Source organism: Ipomoea triloba, chromosome 8 (genome assembly GCF_003576645.1).
Source record: "Ipomoea triloba cultivar NCNSP0323 chromosome 8, ASM357664v1".
Lineage (NCBI taxonomy): Eukaryota > Viridiplantae > Streptophyta > Magnoliopsida > Solanales > Convolvulaceae > Ipomoea > Ipomoea triloba.
This window is the reverse complement of record NC_044923.1, coordinates 13,554,974-13,576,033: the sequence shown is the minus strand read 5'-3', so window position 1 is coordinate 13,576,033 and position 21,060 is coordinate 13,554,974. Positions and strand designations below refer to the sequence as shown.

Sequence of the window (21,060 nt, the reverse complement as noted above, 5' to 3'; positions counted from 1 at the left end):
TTATACTACAAGGTCATTAACTTTTTTCTATTTAATTTTAAGAAGTGAAAATTTTAGAGTTTAGATGGGGAGAATTGTAATTCTATGTAATTATAATTCTTTAAATTTGAGAAATTACAAATATCACATCACTTCCAGGAATTGCAATTTGAGTTAATTCCATTTTTTATCCTAGATTTATAGGCGTCATTCCACTTTTAGTCTTTTTTTTTTCAAAACATCTCATTTTGGTCCTAGTAATATTATGGCATGACCATTTTTGGTCCTTTATCAACAAAATCGTTAAAATTCTCATAAATGCAAGGGAATTATATGACCAAATGACTAAAAGTAGACTACCACCTATAAATCTATGACCAAAAATGAAATTAACTCTTGCAATTTCATAATCCATAATATATGAGTAAAAGTTTGTAGTGTGAGGATCAAATTGCTTTCCTTAATAATTATAGTATCCTACTTTTTCATAGGAATTGCAATTGTACTGATATTTTGATCTTTATACTACTTATTTTTCCCTTTCAATTCTCATATAAACCAAACAATATAATTAAAATTTTCAATAATTTTATCAATCCTTACTAAACAATGGAATTTGAATTCTTACTTTATTTTTTCCGTAGCATTATAATCTTTTCCTCTCTAATTCCCTCATTAACGAAACGACCTATAAAATTGTCTTACCCACACTTTAACTCTCTCTCCTTCCCGAAATCCCCATTAACAACCTCCGAAAAGTAATACGGAGTACTACATAGAATTTTTTTTTTTGCTTTTGGTCCTTTAACTATTGTACATGTATCAAATTTGGTCATTAATTATTAATATTTTTAAATTAGGTGCATGACTATTTAATTTGTATCGCATTTGATCGTTGACTATTAATATTTTCAAATTAGGTGCATGACTATATAATTTGTATCCATTTGGTCATATAGTATAATTTTTCGACCAAATTTTCGGCCAACTATTGTCAAAATTTCGATGAGAAAAATAAAATTTTCGGCAATAATAGGCCAAAAATACTATTTTAATTAGAATATATTATTTTTCTCATCAAAATTCTGACAATAGTTAATCGAAAAATTGGATGACAAGACCAAATGTAATACAAATTACATAGTCATACACCTAATTTGAAAATATTAATAGTCAAGAACCAAATGTGATACAATTACATAATTATACACCTAATTTAAAAATATTAATAATAAATGACAAAATTTGATACATGTATAATAGTCAATGACCAAAAGTGAAATTCTTTCTATCATATACATTTCTATTTTTACTCAGTGTGTTAATTAGATTAGTGATAGTGATTATAAAACAATGAAAATAGTAGTTTTAAAAAATTAAGATTACATGAGATTGAAAAGTTAAAAGAAATTTACGTATATACAATTATAAAAATTAGTATTTTATACTCATAATATGTAAAAGTAAATTGGTATTTTGTTTTTTCTTATTTGGTTCACGAAATTTATTTTCTAACGAAAATATAATTCCTCACATTTGAGAAAAGGGTCACATTTGTGTGAGACCGTCTCACGGATCCGTGAGACGAGTCGGGTCGGGTCAAAGCACCATGCAAATGTCATACTTATATGCTCAAATATACCACTAATCAAGAATACAATTTTTGTTACTTATAAGAGAAAAATTAATACATTTTTCATAATAAGTAATGTTGACAAGTGCCCCTTACTTATAAGGGCAAATATAATACTTTTGAGGAAAAAAGTAATACTTTTAAATCGAAATGTAAAAGTATTGTATTTTCCCTTAAAAGTATTTCATTTACCCTTATAAGTAACAAAAATTTTATTCCTGATTAGTATTACATTTGAGCATATAAGTATGACATTTGTGCATATAAGTGTTACATTTGCATCTTGATCCGACTCGGATCGACCCGTTTCATGGTGAGACGGTCTCACACAAGTTTTTTCCTTGAGGGGGATAAACAGTTTTCTTTGCTCAAAATTAGTATTTTGTTTTCCATAGAATTTTTTTTTTTTTTTTTTTGCTCACTTGGTAGGACAAGTTTGTTTTTGTAGAACTTTTTAGTTAACCTCCTCCTCCTCCTCCTCCTCCTTACTAGTATGCCACCCGTGCGATGCACGGACTAAAAATTTGAAATATTAAAATTATGCTATGTTATTAAAAACTATAAATGCTATTAAGTTTGTTTAAAAACAAATATGAGGATCGTTCATTTATAAGATTTTGTTATTTAATAAATAAATGTTGATTTGTTATCATAAAATTATGAATATACATATTTGCAATTAAATTAAGAATTGATATTTACGGGGTGTTTGGTTGGATGGAAATACAATTTCATTCCACTCAATTCTCACCTAATTCCAAAGGCAACTAAATTCCTTTGTTTGGTTAAAGTGAATTGCAATTCCACGGAATTAGAATTCCCTCATTTTCATGTAATTAGAATCCCATGCCCCCCCCCCCCCNTAATTAGAATCCCATGCCCCCCCCCCCCTCTTTAAGATTTTAATTTCGTGGAAAAAAATATAATCCTGAGACAAAATTACCCCTCCATTTTTTTCACATAAAATTTATGTTTGACCTTCCTTTCTAGATTATAGCGTGTATTATTTTTCGACTATTGTCAACAGAGAACGTTGTACCTGAGCAATAATCATTTTAGATCAACCTTAATCAAATATGTTTTCTCAAAACCCTAAAGTATTTAAATTTGATATGTGTATATAGTGTATTTGCCTAAATTTTGAACAACAAAATTTTCATTGTGCGCAGATCTATGCAATCGTGAATGGCTTGAATTGTGTGTTTGTTAACTTTGTTTATAATAGCGAATGAATTTTTATTTCTATGCAATAGTGATTGAAAATTAGCATTGTTTATAATAATAATAATAATAATAATAATAATAATAATTTTATAAGACCATTGGATCTCTACCTCTATATGCAACAGTATACAATTGACCATGGACAAAAATTAGTTTCCTCAATAACAAACCAACACCCTAGTTTATGCTTTCTTACCAGACATTATTTTGGCCTCTAAACCATGTTCTAACAATTTGGTAACCAATTAATCTAGCCTTATTGCATAAATCAAGTGAGTGATTTATATTTCTCAACAACATTATATTTAAACCAACCTTTAATGTTGACGAATGGTTACGTACACCCAAGGCTCGCAACCCATTTAGGAATTCAGGAGTGTGCACATTTGCAAGGATACTATTATTCAAATCATATTTACAGACACTAAGTATTGGTGCTAGAATAACCCGACTTTCAAGAATACTATGATCACAATTACCAATTATAAACATAGGAAAATGTACTTTATAGTTTCTACAATTGTATCAGTATACCCGCTCAATGCACGCCATATATAATATTTAAATAAATTTATTGTTAATAGAGTTTTAAAAATAAATTAAAATAATATAATCAAGCAAAAATAAATGCACAATGAAATTGCATGTACTGTTTTTAATAATATATTAACACGGGATAAAAATTATATATATATTTTAAATAATCATATTCTTCTGTATTATTTAATTAATTTAAAAACATAAATTCTATATTATTACAAACATAAAACTAAAAAAATTATAAAGAATAATTATGTGTGAGGATTTATATATTTATTGAAAATGAAATAATATATATTGTCATACTTTTTATTATAAATGTATAATATATTTCGTTTAAAAAGAATGAAACTACTATTAAAAATAGAATAATACAATTTAAAATTATGATTTAGTGATATCCAATAAAATATAGTATGACACACGTGCGTTGCACAAAAATATTTAAACAAATATTAAAGCATAACCAATTAGTATGAAATTATATAAAATATTACACACATAACATATTTTTTTTACATATATAAAAATTATAATTTCGTAAACTTTAAATGTNTAATTAGAATCCCATGCCCCCCCCCCCCTCTTTAAGATTTTAATTTCGTGGAAAAAAATATAATCCTGAGACAAAATTACCCCTCCATTTTTTTCACATAAAATTTATGTTTGACCTTCCTTTCTAGATTATAGCGTGTATTATTTTTCGACTATTGTCAACAGAGAACGTTGTACCTGAGCAATAATCATTTTAGATCAACCTTAATCAAATATGTTTTCTCAAAACCCTAAAGTATTTAAATTTGATATGTGTATATAGTGTATTTGCCTAAATTTTGAACAACAAAATTTTCATTGTGCGCAGATCTATGCAATCGTGAATGGCTTGAATTGTGTGTTTGTTAACTTTGTTTATAATAGCGAATGAATTTTTATTTCTATGCAATAGTGATTGAAAATTAGCATTGTTTATAATAATAATAATAATAATAATAATAATAATAATTTTATAAGACCATTGGATCTCTACCTCTATATGCAACAGTATACAATTGACCATGGACAAAAATTAGTTTCCTCAATAACAAACCAACACCCTAGTTTATGCTTTCTTACCAGACATTATTTTGGCCTCTAAACCATGTTCTAACAATTTGGTAACCAATTAATCTAGCCTTATTGCATAAATCAAGTGAGTGATTTATATTTCTCAACAACATTATATTTAAACCAACCTTTAATGTTGACGAATGGTTACGTACACCCAAGGCTCGCAACCCATTTAGGAATTCAGGAGTGTGCACATTTGCAAGGATACTATTATTCAAATCATATTTACAGACACTAAGTATTGGTGCTAGAATAACCCGACTTTCAAGAATACTATGATCACAATTACCAATTATAAACATAGGAAAATGTACTTTATAGTTTCTACAATTGTATCAGTATACCCGCTCAATGCACGCCATATATAATATTTAAATAAATTTATTGTTAATAGAGTTTTAAAAATAAATTAAAATAATATAATCAAGCAAAAATAAATGCACAATGAAATTGCATGTACTGTTTTTAATAATATATTAACACGGGATAAAAATTATATATATATTTTAAATAATCATATTCTTCTGTATTATTTAATTAATTTAAAAACATAAATTCTATATTATTACAAACATAAAACTAAAAAAATTATAAAGAATAATTATGTGTGAGGATTTATATATTTATTGAAAATGAAATAATATATATTGTCATACTTTTTATTATAAATGTATAATATATTTCGTTTAAAAAGAATGAAACTACTATTAAAAATAGAATAATACAATTTAAAATTATGATTTAGTGATATCCAATAAAATATAGTATGACACACGTGCGTTGCACAAAAATATTTAAACAAATATTAAAGCATAACCAATTAGTATGAAATTATATAAAATATTACACACATAACATATTTTTTTTACATATATAAAAATTATAATTTCGTAAACTCATATTTTTTTTACATATATAAAAATTATAATTTCGTAAACTTTAAATGTGCATATTACATTATATGTCATAATTTCGTAAACTTTAAATGTGCATATTACATTATATGTCATAACCCAAAAAACTTTAAATGTGCATATTACATTATATGTCATAACCCAAAGAATATCTTAAATCTAAATAAATCCTTTACAATTTATATTTATTGAAGTTAAAATAGCGCACATAAATTTTAAATTACAAATTACCTAAAGACTTTTCATACACAATATTCATAGTTTTACTGCAATTATTATTTGAACCGCTGCAAATCAAAATTTTAAGTGGTTTTCGATTACTAAATCTAGATAAAGCCACATAAAGCTGTCCATGATTAAAAATAGGATACTTAAATAACATACCAACATGCTTTAAAGCTTATCTTTTACTTTTAATTGTCAGTCATGGCATAGAAATTTAGAAAAATATAACACCGCATGTATATGTAAAAATTACATAGTATTATATTGTATATACAAATTATAGTATAATTATATAATTAAAATTTAATATGATCGGGTGAAATAACTATATCTGTGCAATGCACGACATATATATATAATTATTTCAAAAATAATTTAAATTTAACAATAGGGGAAAAAACACTTTTGGTCCCCCAATCGTTATCACATTTGAAATGTTATCCCTATCTCTCAATTTGAACAAATTTGGTCCCTCAATCATCGAGACGGTTGTCAATTTAGTCCTTCTGTTAGATTATTGGCTTAACACCGTTTATACCACGGGCAAAATCGGAATTTCACATTTAAGTGAATATACTAACGTGAACTTTTCCCCCTTTCCTCCGCCTGGTCTGCCATTTTCGCCCTAACCCGCAGCAGCAGCGTAGTCAAGCTCCAAGCTCCAAGGTCCAAGCTAATATTGAACAAGAAGCCGATCCAAGCTTGGTCGACAATGTCTTCAAGCTCTATTGGGTCAACACAATGGTTGCGAGAAATGCGCTGTTGGTGTGGGGAAGTTGCTCCGGTGAAGATGTCGTGGAGTAATGCGAATCCAGGGAAGAGATATAGAGCTTGTCCACATTATGGAGTAAGTATAAAATTTGAACTGTTTTTTTTTTTGTTAATTCCATTTGCCAGAATAACATGAGGCAAATTTGAATTTTTGTTTTTTTTTTTTGTTTTTTTTTTGTATGTTTGTTACACAGGGTAATGGCAATTGCTGGTATTTTGAATTGATTGATTCCGATGTCACCGAGCGTGTATCAAGAGTTATTAGAGGGCTATTGAAGAAGTTGGATAAGAAGGACAATGAAATTGAACGGCTACAAACTGCAATTGAAAAACAAAATGGTGTGGTTAAGAAGATGAAGTTGGAGTCTAAATTGCAATTCTTGTTTGGGTTTGCAGTTGGAATTGTAGTTGGCCTTCTTTGTTTGAAGGCTTGGGTGAATACATATGAACAAACTCCCAAGGTTTTCAAGCTGAATTAGGATTAGGATTACAAACTTAGTGGTAGTGGTAGTATTTCAATATTGTAACCAATCCTGATACTATGCTATGTTCAATTTGACAGTGAATGATTCTGTTTTGGCAAATGACTTTTTCTGGCACCCTTATGAGCATATAAACAATGGCATATTGTTTTGGTAAATGGCATAATTCTGTTTTGGCAAATGGCATAATAATGAGCATATAGACAATGACATAATCTGGCAATAAAATGACCATAAAGACTTAAAGACACTAACCAAAAAATGGCACAAAAGTCATTCATTAAAATATCACTTTGTTTGAGTACACAGACATATTGCTTTAGTTCATCAAAGCACCCAAGATCAAAGATCAGTTATGGTTAGCAAAACATCAAACTACCATTTACAACATATGCCCAAAAGATCAAAGTAACCATCAGTTTAGCAAAACATCAAACTACCCTACAGTTTTACTTCTACATCAAACCACCCTTTACAAAATATTTCCAAAAGATCAAACTATCCTTCAGTTTTACTTCTTCTTTGCTGTTGTTCTCTTCTTTCTGGTCTCTCTCTGGACTGCTTTAGATTGTTGTAGTGTTGCAACAGTTACATAGTTTTTCCCTGATCTTGTGATGACATTAGGAGTACTACTTTCAGATGGCAATTGTGCAGAAATGAATTCTGACAGAGAAGGGGCTTGGTTTTGAACTGCTTGTGATGGCTGGGAGTTCCTTAACTCCTGAAATTCCACAAGAAAAAAAAAGATGGGACTTGGGACTCAAGTAGTATTCTTGAATAGTTACAAATCTAAGGTACTTACCATCTCATCAAGAACAAAAGATGGGACTTGTGTCTCAACTGCTATATCCTCAAACTACCCTTCAACTTGTACCTCTTCAGCTACAACCTGTTCCATTCCAGCTACTATCTCTTCCATTTCAGCGACCTACAACAATCAATTGCAGTAATAACAATGAATTGCAGACCATATAACATATAAACTTAAGTAATAAATTGAGAAAACAGTGCACCTGTGGATTTTGTCTTTTGCAAGTTATTTTATTATGGCCTTTCAATCCACAAACACTGCACCTTTTAACTTCCCCAACTTTCCTTGCCTTGAGTTTAGTGCTATCTTTCTTGCTTTCTTCAATTGGGTTGATCTTTCTTTTTTTCTTAGGCCTCCCAGGTTGGGCCTTATATTTTGGGGGAAGTGGATCTGGAAGATTGGTCTTGGGCCACAACTCTGAAGATAGGATTGGCTGTATTGCAGGCTCATATGCTTTGAGATAACTGTCCACTGTGTAACATTGGTGCACATAGTCTTCTGGGCTTTCCCTTTGTTTTCTTACAGCTGCAATGGCATGACTACAAGGGATCCCTGTGAGGTCCCATCTCCTACAGCTGCATTGTTTATTGATTAAATCCACCTTGAAGCACCTAAAGTTCTCATCATCAACTTGGTAAAAGTTGTCATTGGACTTATAAGTACTGTACCTACATGCCCTATCCTTTTCCTCTTCAAGCAACTTGCATATCTTAGGACAAATCTTCTTAGTATGACTCTTAATGCTTTCTCTGTTTTTTTGCATTCTAGTCATAAGGTAGATCCTTAACTTCTCACACATACTTAGAACAGGCTTGTCTCTGAAATTAAGGATAGTGCTATTCCATGATTCACAAAGATTATTCAACAGCAGGTCAGTCTTAGGAAATGTGCTGAAATATGCCTTGCAATAGTGTTTAGCATCCCTTGCATCTAACCACTCAGCAGCCTTAGCATTTAAAGCCTTTAACTCCTCCATTTGCCTCTTGTATTCTGGTTCTGTTGTTGCTTTACACACTGCCCATAGCTTTTGCTTTAGTACATGCCCAGTGAAACCATCCTTTACAAAGTTGGCATGCATATGCCTTACACAGAATCTATGCTCCATTCCAGGAAACCGTTCTTCAATAGCAGGTATTAGTCCCTTTTGTTTGTCTGAAATCACTGTCCAAGCTCCAGGATTACTTGATATATTAAGATCATTGTCCAACTGCTCCAAAAACCATAACCAACTGTCCTTCAATTCTCCTTCTACAATAGCAAAGGCTATTGGATACAGTCTGTTATATCCATCAACACCCACAGCACTCAACAACTGCCCTCCCTTCTGGGGACCCTTTAGATGGCAACCATCTAGCCCCAAAAAAGGTCTACACCCCCTCAAAAAACCTTCTTTGCAAGCTGCATAACAGATATAAAGTCTGACAAATCTAGGTCTTCCATTCACACTAAACTGACCATCAACCTTCATCTTGACAGAAGTTCCAGGGTTGCTCCTTTTTAATTCTTCACAGTAGCTATTCAGTAACTTGAACTGCTCTGAATTATCACCTTCTAGTTGCTTTAGAGCCTTTTTTTTTAGCCCTATAAGCTTGGTGTTTAGTAACCTGACATTTCAGCTTAGCCTTGACATGTTCTTGAAACTGTATTCTGCCCCATTCAGTGTTAATTTTAAAGTCATCCTTGTAGAGTTTGGCAAGAAATCCAGAGTTCACTGTTCTGTTTTCATCTTGATCCCCACATGTGTGCTCTGGAGTGTATGTCTTAATGGCAAAGGGATTTCTTGGATTGCTCCTTGAGGCAAAAATACTCCAATTGCATGTGTTATTGTGTCTACAAATCATCCTTACTCTTCTTCCTTCATTCTTTTTAAAGTAGATATCTTTTCTCCTAGTTGCCTCATGACACTTAACAGCCCATTTGAACTCATCTGCTGATTTGAAAATCATTCCAATCTCAAACTTAAAGCCTTCTTTATTAAGGTTAGTTTGTTGGAAAACATTATCAATAGCAGTCACTTCTCCATCAGACTCTTCTGAATTCTCCAAACTCCTAAACAACTCTTCAGACAGTTCACACTCAACCTCATGGAATTCATCACCTTCTAGTCCAGCACCCTGTTTAGAACTAGTCCCTGTGTCCATAAGATACTCTTCCTCACATTGCACTTCATTTTCACCATCAGTTTCACATTCATTTTCACCTTGTACCTCAACCTCAACTTCATTGTCAGTACTTTGTTCTATTTCATCATATAGTAAGCAATCATCTCCCAATTCTCTAGATATCTCTACATCGTAGTCCCATTGATCATCAAATAAGTGTTCAACATAAATAACCACCTCCTTGTTAGGTGGAACCTCACCAACCAAACTCACAATATCTGCATCATTTATTATAGGCCTTAGTTCAGTTTTTTTCTGTTCTTTCTAGCCTTAACCAGGACCCAAAACTGCACCTTTTTATCGCAAAACCTCAACTGTTTTACCATTCTCCTTAAATCTAATAAGTTACCCTCATGACAGTTGAAATGGTCAAAATACTCAACTCCTCCATCCCTATAACCAATTTTTGGATGCCACACTAAATCCCCACCAATATGGAGTTTTAAGGTAAAGACAGAGCCTTCTTCACCAACATCTATACACAAAGCAGTAAAAGAAGCTCTATTTATTTTCCTTACAATATCAGAACCTAACAAACCACTAACAGTCAAATAATGCACTGCTTATTAATGCATTGCTTTTAATTGAACCACAGAATTGGACCCCACAAAACAAAAACAACACAGGGACCACAGAATTAATGCACTCCTTTTAATTGAATTTTGAAAATTGACAATGTGTGTATTGGGTACAAGTACCTTCTTTGCAAGCTCCATAACAAAAAAAGGTCTACACCCCAGTACAAATGGTCCCCATATGTTTTCCCCTTTTTATATTCATCATACAGTATGCTTTCCCCTTTATTCTACCCTTTTTGTATTGAACAAAACAAAACATGCTTTCATTTTTGTTTACCACAGAGGCCCCCACCAAACACCATAAGAAGACAACAAAATGCACATGCTAGCATCACGTCTACCAACACAAGTACTATATATATACATTTCATATGCAAATATGCGAACAAGAAAACAAACAAACACTTAGAGTTCTCAAACATTAGGTTCGAAGACTTACAACTAGGAGTACTATCAAACCCACTAATCCGCCTACTAGTCATTGCTCAGCACTTGCGTCCTCAATATAGCGTCAATGGCTGCTTCTCTTCGACCGGGTAAACAGTGTAGAAGATTAGGGCTCATTTGGTTAGGGCGGAAATGGCAGACCAGGCGGAGGAAAGGGGGAAAAGTTCACGTTAGTATATTCACTTAAATGTGAAATTCCGATTTTTCCCATGGTATAAACGGTGTTAAGCCAATAATCTAACAGAAGGACTAAATTGACAACCGTCTCAATGATTGAGGGACCAAATTTGTTCAAATTGAAAGATAGGGATAACATTTCAAATGTGATAATGATTGGGGGACCAAAAGTGCTTTTTCTCCTTTAACAATATTTAATATGATTAAGCGCAAATTACAAAACATAATTTTTATAGGTCTAAATTTGATGTAGAAAATAAGTATATTTTTCCAATTTTTTATTTATTAAGGAAGGGGGAGACCCGAATACAACTGGGCCAGTTAGCCAATGTCAATATCATACATGATTTGCCATGATGGCAACCAATTTTATCATACTCTAGAAGACACTTGCGATTGAGAAAGCATGTGGAGCCCTTTGGGATACAGTTTTGACGATCTTGCAGTTTTCACCATGGCAACAACAAATTGTCCATTATGATCTCTGATGATGGCCCCAACCCTTGTTGTTCTGGTTTCCTTAGCCAATGCAGAGTCCATGTTCAACTTGAGAGTGGTTTCTGGTGGTTTCTTCCATTTCACCTTTTGCCTAACAGATGTATAGCTACTATCCTTGCAGTGAACTTGTCTCCAAGCTTCAAGGAAAGCACTGGCTTCTCGAATAATGTTGCCATGGTTGACATGTATGTTGTTCCAAACCTTCTGATTTCTTGCGTTCCATAGGCTCCAGCAGATGGTTAAGAAGAGGCCGACCCTGATCGTGATTGCTAAACTTATTTAATGTGGCCCTGATCTATTTCTTATCTTCAAATGAAGCAAATATATACTTAATTTTATTTGGCAATGTGAGTGTATATAATGGTGTCTTTCTAGCAGCGAAAAGATAAGAAGTTAAGAAAACATATGAATATGAATATGTAGACAGAATTAGGTGAGATGTTATAGCGGTTCCATTTCCATACCAAGGTCACTTAAACCCTATGCTTCAATTTTGTTCTTCTTTATCTAATCTGCTAGAGGCGTGAGGGTCACCTTAGTCCTCACACATGGTGTAGCCAAATCCATGCCGCAAGCCACCCTTTCACACAGTGGAGTTCATTTTCGATATGATGGCACCGACTTCCGCAACTCACCGCGCAACTTTGAAGAAGTTTCTCGTTTGCCAACAGCTGCCGCGGTTTCTGAGAGGGTGGAGGCCATTATTCATAAGCAAAAAAAAGAAAAAAGCTTCCTGCGGATCCGCCAAAGTTTTGGTGCACGATGCAATGATGCCGTGGCTTGTGGAGGTAAAAATATGATTCTTTGTTTACTCAACCTGCTTCGCTTTGTGCTATCTATTACCATATGCTCCATGGCCACGTAGTCCAACAACTCATTCATTCTATACTGCGTTTACCTTCGTCTCCGGCCGGAAATGGAGTTGAGCGATCTGCCTTCCTTTTCCCAATTCGCAGATGCTGCAAAACAATTTGCAGAGCTTAGTATCTGTCAAGTCTCAAACTTGCCCAAAGCTGACGGCTTTCTCATAAACACATTTCACTCCCTTTGCTTCAATGGAGATGTGAGATCTTGAACACAGGTCAAGTATTTATAAGCTTTTTCCCACCAAAATATAGATTCAAAAAGAGTAATCATTATTTTTAGCATGCTTGAACATAACTTGTAAAATGAAATTTCACATTGGTAAATGATACTAATTAATTACCTATTACCTATCAATCAATTTATACCTTTGTTAGCTATTAATAGCATTGAAAAATGGAATTTACAAAACTGATACCAAGACAGGTTAATTAATCAGGAAATAAATATCAAACAACAATTTTAAAAGGAAAATAAAGTCCAAAAAGTTGAGCAGGAAAATAGAGCCAAATGAGAGGCCAAATCCCCTGCTGGCTTTATATTATTATTATTGGTGGACGCCAGATTTTTTATTTGTTTTTATTAATTTTTTAAAAATTATTTTAAGAGTTAATAATTGTAAAGTTTTTAATATTTTAAATCTTTAACCTTTAATAGTTAAATAGTTATCACTTATTAAGTTATTAGTTATTATTTATTAATTATTAGTGTTTTACTTATTAGTTTAATTTAGTTATTACTTATTATTTTATTAAGTTATTACTTATTAGACTATTAGTTAATACATTATAACATTAATAGTTTAAATGTTTAAGATTTAAAATTACTAATATATATATATATATATATATATATATATATATATATATATATATATATGATAGATTTAATTAAGCTGGGTATCCCAAATTACTAAATCCAAATTAAATAGATAATGGAATAGGCAAAGTGACGAGTGATAAACATATTTTATACCATGATTTAAATAAGATTTTATAGGTTAATTTTATTATTTATATTTTATATTTAATTATATTTAGTATATTTAGTTATATTAAGATTAGAGAACTTAGTTAATTAAATTTAGGTATTATTAAGCTTATTAGTTATATTAGTTTTAATAAATGAATTAGTGTGGGTCCCACTTATTTAATAATCCTAATTATACTAAGCTTTATTTTGGTTTGCTACGGCAATTTATTTTGTTTCTTTAATTTCATTTACGAACAGCAGGTGCGCAACAACGAAAAACGGCGCACGAAGCTTTGGGCCGCGACTTCGACCGATTCTCATTCGCGGAAGATCAAAAATCAACCAAGCTTTTGAATTTGAGGTTGAAATTGTGAGAGAAATCAACCTTTGATTTGGTAAGAGCAATAATTTTAGGGAAAATTGTTGGTTCAGAACCCTATAAAAGGAGAGCTATTATGATATATTTTAGCAGATTGTTCCTGCAACAAACCCCGACTTCTGGAAGGGATGCATTTATTAGATAAAAGGTCGACGCGGGCTCTGCCCGTTGCTGTGATGATTCATGATAACTCGACGGATCGCACGGCCATAGCGCCGGCGACGCATCATTCAAATTTATATCCTACCAACGAGATTAAAGTATGTCACAGGGACAATTTTGTATTGATAGTGAGATTGTAAGTTGATTACAAGCAAGGGATGCCTAGACCAAGGAGATGAAGATGTCCTGTAATGCTAAGACAATGTCCTTTTATACAAGGAACTACCAACCAAATTAGGCTAAATTCGTGGAGGACCACAAGACCAAGTTCAAGCCCTTGTGGTGGACCACTAGACTAAGTCAAGGCCCATTATTTTGGGCCCGGAGACAGATTCGGGATTCTTCTTGGCCTGCTCGAATTATCTTCTTAGAGCCATCGCTCGGGGTTCAAGAAGATAATTCGAGCAGGCCAAGAAGAATCCTGAATCTGTCTCCGTGCCCAGAATAATGAGCCTTGACTTAGTCTAGTGGCCCACCACAAGGGCTTGAACTTGGTCTTGTGGTCCTCCACGAATTTAGCCTAATTTGGTTGGTAGTTTCTTGTATAAAAGGCCATTGTCTTAGCATTACAGGACATCTTCATCTCCTTGGTATATATATATATATATATATATAATCAAGTTCAAAAAAATTTAGTACATTGTATAAATGATTAACAAATTACAATCTCACTATCAATACAAAATTGTCCCCGTGACATACTTTAATCTCGTCACTTTACCTATTCCATTATCTATTTAATTTGGATTTAATAATTCGGGATACACGGCTTAATTAAATCCATCAATATATATATATATATATATATATATATATATATATATATACAAGTTCAAAAAAATTTAGTACACNTATATATATATATATATATATATAATCAAGTTCAAAAAAATTTAGTACACTGTATAAATGATTTGTTATTGACTTATGGATTAACACATTATATATTTGATTATTTATTAGTTCTTACTTATTACTGTGTTTAACAAATTACAAATACATTAATATTATGTTTAAACTATCCAAATTATTTTAGCATACACATACTTACTTTTTTATATTCATTTTTTTAAAAATTTAAAATTTGACGCCCCCCCCCTCCCTACCAAGGCCCGCAAGCTTAAGGCGGGCCAACATTTCTTAGGCCCGTATTTTAGCGGACTTTTTAGCCCAACCCCGTCATATGGCGGGCCTTGGCGAGTCCCGCTCGACAACTCTTTTCTTGATAGCTAATACAACTTGGAATATAGTGTACGTATAATAAATATTGAAGAGCATTAATGCATCTTGGAACATGTTCAATCCTGCATCTAAGAGACCGATAAATTATACCATGGAGTAAGATTTATCTTGTATTATAGACCCTGGTTCAAAAATAGCATTCAAATTCTATACCTGCAATTAACCGTTGTATACAAATTGAAGACACATCACATGGTAATTACAAACACATAACATGATAACTATAGACGCATAAACTGTTAACCACATGTACATAATATGTTAACTGCTGCAAACACATAACATGCTAACCAACCTCTTATGTATCTACAATTAACATATTTTGCACCTTTAGTTAACAATTTATGTGCTTGTAGTTATCATGTTATGTGTTTGTAATTATCATGTTAAGTATCCTCAATTTGTTTACAAGTACATAAATTGTTAACTGCAAATATAAAATGTGTTAATTGCAAGCACATAATTTTTAGACAAAGACTTACAATGCAATATAAACTCTGGTCCATGGTATAACAATGGTAAGAGACCACGAGAGTTAATGGATAATACCAATGTACACTATAAGAGACCAAAAAGGTAATGGACAATACCAATGTACACTATATACGATACTTGTTATCAGCTTCCTCAATAAAAGTTTGTCCTATATATGAAGAGGGGCTATCAAATTTCCCAATTCCTTGGGCAATTCTTTCAGTTTTGTGCAGTTGTATACATCAAGTATCTGCAGTGACCTTAACTGGCAAAGGCTATTTGGAAGTTTCTTCAACTTTGGACAGTCCCTAAAATCTAAACGAATTAGTCTCTCCAACTCTCCGATTGAAGAGTCCACCTTTACCAAACTCGAGCATGCTCTAAATGATACAATCTCAAGATTTTGTGCACCACCAAAGCTCGGAGTCTCTTTGAGACGTTTAGAAAAACTGAAATCCAGAGACTTGAGACACCGGAAATACTGTTTGAATCAATCAAACAAGGAAGAGGCAAGGGGCAAAGAAAAAGAAAAGATTGAATTAAAAGTTCTCATTCTCTTAGCACTTGTAGTGTATAAACAAAGAACTAATAAGTCAAATTATTGAAAGAAAAAAAAAATTCAATATCACCAAATTACCTTTAGAGAGGCTCGAAATTTTTTAATGTTGCTCCCCCGCATATCCAGACTTACAAGCTTCTCAAAATGAAAATCAGATGGAATGTATTCCAAAGGGCAGTGATTCCACTGCAAAATTTTGAGATCCTTGGATAGATAATTGAAGCCTCCATATAGATGGATATGATCAATTTGTAGCCATCTTAATTTCTTCATATTCTTAAACGCTTTTGTATGATAACGCATATTTTTCATGGCAGTGTTTGGCACAATTACCTCAACCCCTGTTGTACCCTACACATAGAAGATACATTGGTTAAAGAAACACAGCAGTTTGCATGGTGACTAAATATAATGACAATTATTGTATACATAATCTCCATTGAGGGATCTAAATGAGAAGTGTTAATAAATCTCGCTAGAAATCAAATGAAAATTCAAGATATTATTGATATTAACTATTGAAGTTTCATTACAAAAGCATTTAGGAATTTCAACTAGCATTTTAGTCTTTTAAAATCTGAGTAAATTAGTATTGGTATCAAACTTGCTATGTGGAAATTATAAACTCAAACTCACATTTTAGCAATTGCGAAAGAGAACTGCTCAACAATCATCCCAAGAGATATATTTTATAAAAATGGATGTAACATCGTAGTTGGTTCATATGCAGCTACTGCTTCCCGTGCGGTCGTGCAGCTTTGCACCACTATGTATGCACAAATGCATCACCAAGTATTCATAAATGCACCAGGGTGTGGTGAACACGTGGTAGTGCATTTGTGCATACATAGTGGTACAGAGTCGCACAACCACACGGGAAGAAGTAGCCGCACCAAATCTTGCCCCTTAGAGTAGTATCCCTTTGAACAATTTTAAGTGATTAAGGATAATTAGTGACTTGAGGCAAAGTGAAGCAATCAAAACTGAGAGGTACAAGACCCCTTCAATATAATATCTTGGAAAAGCATAAATACAAGGACAGGTTGACACATGACAAACATGGCAAGACTAGACAGAATTATGCATAAGAAATTAATTAAAGAGAAAAAAATAAAAGAAATTTCATTACCTTGTGTCCTACAAGCACATCATGGATATCATTGAGACACCACAATCTACTTCGTTCACCTGGTTTGTCAGGTGATTCCAAACGAATAATTTCCTTTCCCATTTCTCGTATTAAGCTATGCATACTAATTTGAGAACCGTAATAATTTATCAAGCATTTGTCAACCAAGTGTTGAATTTCAATGTTTGCAGAATATCCCATGGCCTCAAACATGCTAATGGCAGTATCTATTGGAACTTCATAGGGGAAGCAAACAAGATCAAGAAAAAGAGATTTGGTATGATCATCTAAAAGTCTATCATATCTGATTTTAAGCCTATCTTGAATACCATTATGAGGAATTCTCTTCAATTTCTCAAAGGCACTAATCCATTCTTCCTTTGATTTATCAAACAAATCGGCCCCTAACACTTCAAGAGCTAATGGAAGTCCCCCACAATAAGCCACTAGGTCATCTGAAAGCTCAATATAATCTTCTTTAGGTAATGATGGCTCTCCAAATGCATGTAGGCTAAAGAGCTGCAAAGACTCCTTCTGGTTCAATACCTTAGCTTCGTAACATTCTTCACCTTTCAAACTTTTCAGCACGGGTGCCTCTGTAGTTGTTAAAATAATTCTACTTCCTACACCAAACCAATCTCGTTGTCCACATAATGCATTAAATTGATTGATATATTCCAAATTATCAAGGACAATGAGACATTTTTTTGCTTGAAGCCACTGTTTGATCAACACGATCCCTTCATCTTTACTACCAACTTTGATCTCTCTTTTGAGAATCTTACTAAGAAGCTCTTCTTGCAAATTTTCGATCTCTGAAATTCCCGATCTTATCTCAAGAAAGCAGCTGCTATCAAAATATCCAAAAAGTCTGTTGTAGACAGCTTTAGCAAGAGTAGTTTTTCCAATACCTCCCATACCATGTATCCCAATCATGCAAACACCATCATTTGGTTCTCGATGTATTAATTGTACCACATGTTGAACCTGAGAATCAAGTCCTACCACATGCTTGGCAACAAACATAGGTACTCGGCGGCCTACTACCAACTGGACCTTTTCAATGATTGTATTAATGAACTTGGATTCATTTCTTCAATATTTAGATAGAAAATGATAGAAAATTTTAGAAAATTGAATACATAACCACACTAGTAAAAAATAACATTCCTCTAGATTAAAAGAAAGAAAATATTGATGTGAATGTTATGCTTAGATCACAGGCTAATTTGATCTAGACTCTTTTTATACACTAGTAATCTAGCAAGTTTTAAAACCTTACAGTGAAGGATTAGTTATTTATACACAATAATTTTCAAGTAAATACCTAGAAATACAATTAATTGTAATATATAATTAAAAAAAAAAAAAGGAAAAAATGTTAAATAACCACTAAATTTATTGCTTTTGTGCAATTTTGTCAGTGAACTTAAAATATGCAATCAAACCATCAAACATGCAAAATATGTGCAATTGGCCGGAACATTTTTTTGATCTCTTTTAATGCAATTTGAGTTAAAAACATTTCAATCTTTACTCCCAACTATTATTATAGAGGAAAAGACAACTCTTAGTACATACCATGTCAGCTATATGATCGGATTCTACCGCGAAAAATTGAAAAAATGTTCTAATGGGAAACTTTACAGCCCGAACCACAAGGAAGTAAACCAGTCTAGTTACCCATAGGCACCGACTCAAAACAAGGGGGCAAGTATTTGAACTCGTGACCTTGCGGATCTCTTGCCATCTTGACAGGGGTTACCATTACACATATTTTACGATTGCACAATGAATGAACTAATTGCACAAAAGCAATAAATTTAGTGGTGTATTTGACACTTTTTTTCCTGAATTTTTTTTTTTTCAAATTTGATCACAAAATATATATAATCCAAACAGAATAGCAAAGCATTATCCACAAGTTTTACCAATATCTATTCAATTGAATATGATCCAAAAGGAATTGAATAACAAAGCATTACCCATTAATGGCGGCGTCTCGCAAATCCAATCCTGATAAATTTCCAACTTTAGTGAGGGCATCTCTCCATGTCTGTACCTTGCTTGCCCCAAAACGCCGTTCGTGTTTCGCTAGGGCAACGCCGTAGTTCCCACTTTGGTTCTGCACTTGGGAAGCCTCAACGCCGTAAAACACAGGAAAAACTGTCTGTTTTCTCTTCTCCTTGCAGTCTAGGATTTGCAAGAGCTCGTCCAGGCACCATCTAGACGAGGCATAGTCTTGAGAGAGGACAATCACGGCGATTCGCGAACTTCGGATGGCTCTTTTGAACTCGGAGGAAAGATCTTCGCCCTTTCTCAGCTCATCGTCGTCTCTAAATGTTCTCACTCCGGCTCGACACAACGCACAGTAAAGATCATTGGTGAAGCTTTTGCGCGTCTCACCTCTGAAGCTCAAGAACACATCGTACTCCCAGGCCGAAGATTCAAGATTGATTGCTGGGGTGGCCATCGGCAAAACAAAATTAAAGCTACTTGAATTGGGAGGTCAAAGTCTTTAAATTGCTGGTAATTGAAAGAGAAAACAGGTAAAGTGAGAACTGAGAAGGGAGGAAGAAGTTGGTGTTGACTGTTGGCTTTTATCACAAAGTTTACTTCTCCCTCCTCCCAAATTTATCACCAATTTTAGCATCTCCATTACATTAAAAATAAGTGTCATGTTTAGTGGTTTAATTTTTTTTTTAATATTATTTGGAGGGTGGGACCCAAAAAACACAAGGATATTCATACATTCTGGACATCCTGCCAAGTTGGCAGTCCATTTAAATCATCCTCTAACAGGCCTAGATTATTGTAGGGTGGATTAGCCCGAACATGTAAGCCCCTTGGGCGACCACTTGAAAGCTTGGCTAAACTATCCACTACTTGATTTTGTTCACGTGCTATGTTATTGATTGTCAAGCCTCAAAACAGCGCAGCTCCCTTTTGCATGGCTCCAGGATGTTATGAGCTGCGATTGAGGGAGGCCTTGCCGAAGCCATATAACTTGTAATCTCGTTGGAGTTGCTTTCAAAGATCACTCTGTTGATCCCCGAATGTGCTGCTAGTTGAATGCCTTTAAGGAGGGCCCAAGCTTCCGCTTCAAATGTAGAACAGTTCCCTATGATGTATACCTACCCTTGCTTCTATAAGCCTGCCTCATCTCTTATTAATCCACCACGGCAAGCTCTGGACGTGGTCATGTCGACAGCTCCATCTACATTCACTTTTACATAGCCGTTTCGTGGTTTTGACCACGTTAGTTTGTGCTAATTGTTTGCACTCGGACGACCACATGGGTTATTTGCTCTGCAAAAGGCTCTGTTAATTCCTTCAACTTGGGAGCTGATCCAAGAGGTTTTGAACTGGAGTGGTTTGACCGTATTGTTGAAGATGGCGTCATTTCTCCACTTCCAAACCCACCACAACGTCATTGCGAACACAGTGCTATTGTTGACAGGATGCCTGCCATTTCCTTTGTTAGTGATTCCTTCCTCTAGCCATCTAGGAAAAGGGGCGTATTTGGTCTTCTCAAAGAATGCCGGAAGAACTGCTCTCCACACCGAGTCTGCGAGAGGACAGTGGCGTAATACGTGGTCCACGCTTTCCACTATATTCGTGCAAAACCAGCAACTATCCGACTCTGTCATTCCACGCTTAGCCCTGTTCTCATTGGTCATGATTCTATTGTGTTTTACCAACCAAATGAATGTACGGACACGGTTGGGGAC

The 21,060-nt window shown here is 33.6% G+C and overlaps 4 protein-coding genes across 4 annotated transcripts; 1 reads left to right on the top strand and 3 right to left on the bottom strand.

Annotated features, from left to right (window-relative positions):
* The first annotated feature begins 6,334 nt into the window (after positions 1–6,334).
* On the top strand, positions 6,335–6,872 carry LOC116026988. The gene is made up of 2 exons (XM_031268414.1): positions 6,335–6,469; positions 6,588–6,872. The coding sequence occupies exons 1-2, from the start codon at positions 6,335–6,337 to the stop codon at positions 6,870–6,872; spliced, it is 420 nt and encodes a 139-aa protein (XP_031124274.1).
* Positions 6,873–7,386: 514 nt separating this feature from the next.
* LOC116026987 lies at positions 7,387–10,908 on the bottom strand. Its single transcript, XM_031268413.1, has 6 exons — positions 10,866–10,908; positions 10,198–10,377; positions 9,291–10,066; positions 7,943–9,217; positions 7,750–7,803; positions 7,387–7,596 (listed from the first exon to the last, which is right to left on the bottom strand). Exons 1-6 carry the CDS (start codon positions 10,906–10,908, stop codon positions 7,387–7,389), a joined length of 2,538 nt encoding a protein of 845 aa, XP_031124273.1.
* Positions 10,909–11,422: 514 nt separating this feature from the next.
* On the bottom strand, positions 11,423–12,250 carry LOC116026986. The gene is made up of 2 exons (XM_031268412.1): positions 12,171–12,250; positions 11,423–11,804 (listed from the first exon to the last, which is right to left on the bottom strand). Exons 1-2 carry the CDS (start codon positions 12,248–12,250, stop codon positions 11,423–11,425), a joined length of 462 nt encoding a protein of 153 aa, XP_031124272.1.
* A 3,401-nt stretch (positions 12,251–15,651) lies between these two features.
* On the bottom strand, positions 15,652–19,945 carry LOC116027196 (TMV resistance protein N-like). Its single transcript, XM_031268667.1, has 4 exons — positions 19,315–19,945; positions 17,330–18,422; positions 16,279–16,551; positions 15,652–16,122 (listed from the first exon to the last, which is right to left on the bottom strand). Exons 1-4 carry the CDS (start codon positions 19,800–19,802, stop codon positions 15,811–15,813), a joined length of 2,166 nt encoding a protein of 721 aa, XP_031124527.1. The 5' UTR covers positions 19,803–19,945; the 3' UTR covers positions 15,652–15,810.
* Between the last annotated feature and the right edge of the window lie 1,115 nt (positions 19,946–21,060).

Excerpts from the sequence above, each read along its gene's own strand:
- LOC116026988 (XM_031268414.1), top strand. The coding sequence starts at position 6,335 with ATGTCTTCAAGCTCTATTGGGTCAACACAATGGTTGCGAGAAATGCGC. Across the intron at positions 6,470-6,587 it reads GAGCTTGTCCACATTATGGA|GGTAATGGCAATTGCTGGTA; the intron begins GTAAGTATAAAA and ends TTTGTTACACAG.
- LOC116026987 (XM_031268413.1), bottom strand. The coding sequence starts at position 10,908 with ATGACTAGTAGGCGGATTAGTGGGTTTGATAGTACTCCTAGTT. Across the intron at positions 9,218-9,290 it reads AGGCTAAGCTGAAATGTCAG|TTCAAGTTACTGAATAGCTA; the intron begins GTTACTAAACAC and ends AATTCAGAGCAG. Across the intron at positions 7,804-7,942 it reads GGGAAGTTAAAAGGTGCAGT|GTCGCTGAAATGGAAGAGAT; the intron begins GTTTGTGGATTG and ends TGATTGTTGTAG.
- LOC116026986 (XM_031268412.1), bottom strand. The coding sequence starts at position 12,250 with ATGGCCTCCACCCTCTCAGAAACCGCGGCAGCTGTTGGCAAACGAGAA. Across the intron at positions 11,805-12,170 it reads TTGCGCGGTGAGTTGCGGAA|GGTCGGCCTCTTCTTAACCA; the intron begins GTCGGTGCCATC and ends AATCACGATCAG.
- LOC116027196 (XM_031268667.1), bottom strand. The coding sequence starts at position 19,802 with ATGGCCACCCCAGCAATCAATCTTGAATCTTCGGCCTGGGAGTACGAT. Across the intron at positions 18,423-19,314 it reads CGAGACGCCGCCATTAATGG|AAATGAATCCAAGTTCATTA; the intron begins GTAATGCTTTGT and ends TAAATATTGAAG. Across the intron at positions 16,552-17,329 it reads ATGTGCTTGTAGGACACAAG|GGTACAACAGGGGTTGAGGT; the intron begins GTAATGAAATTT and ends TTCTATGTGTAG.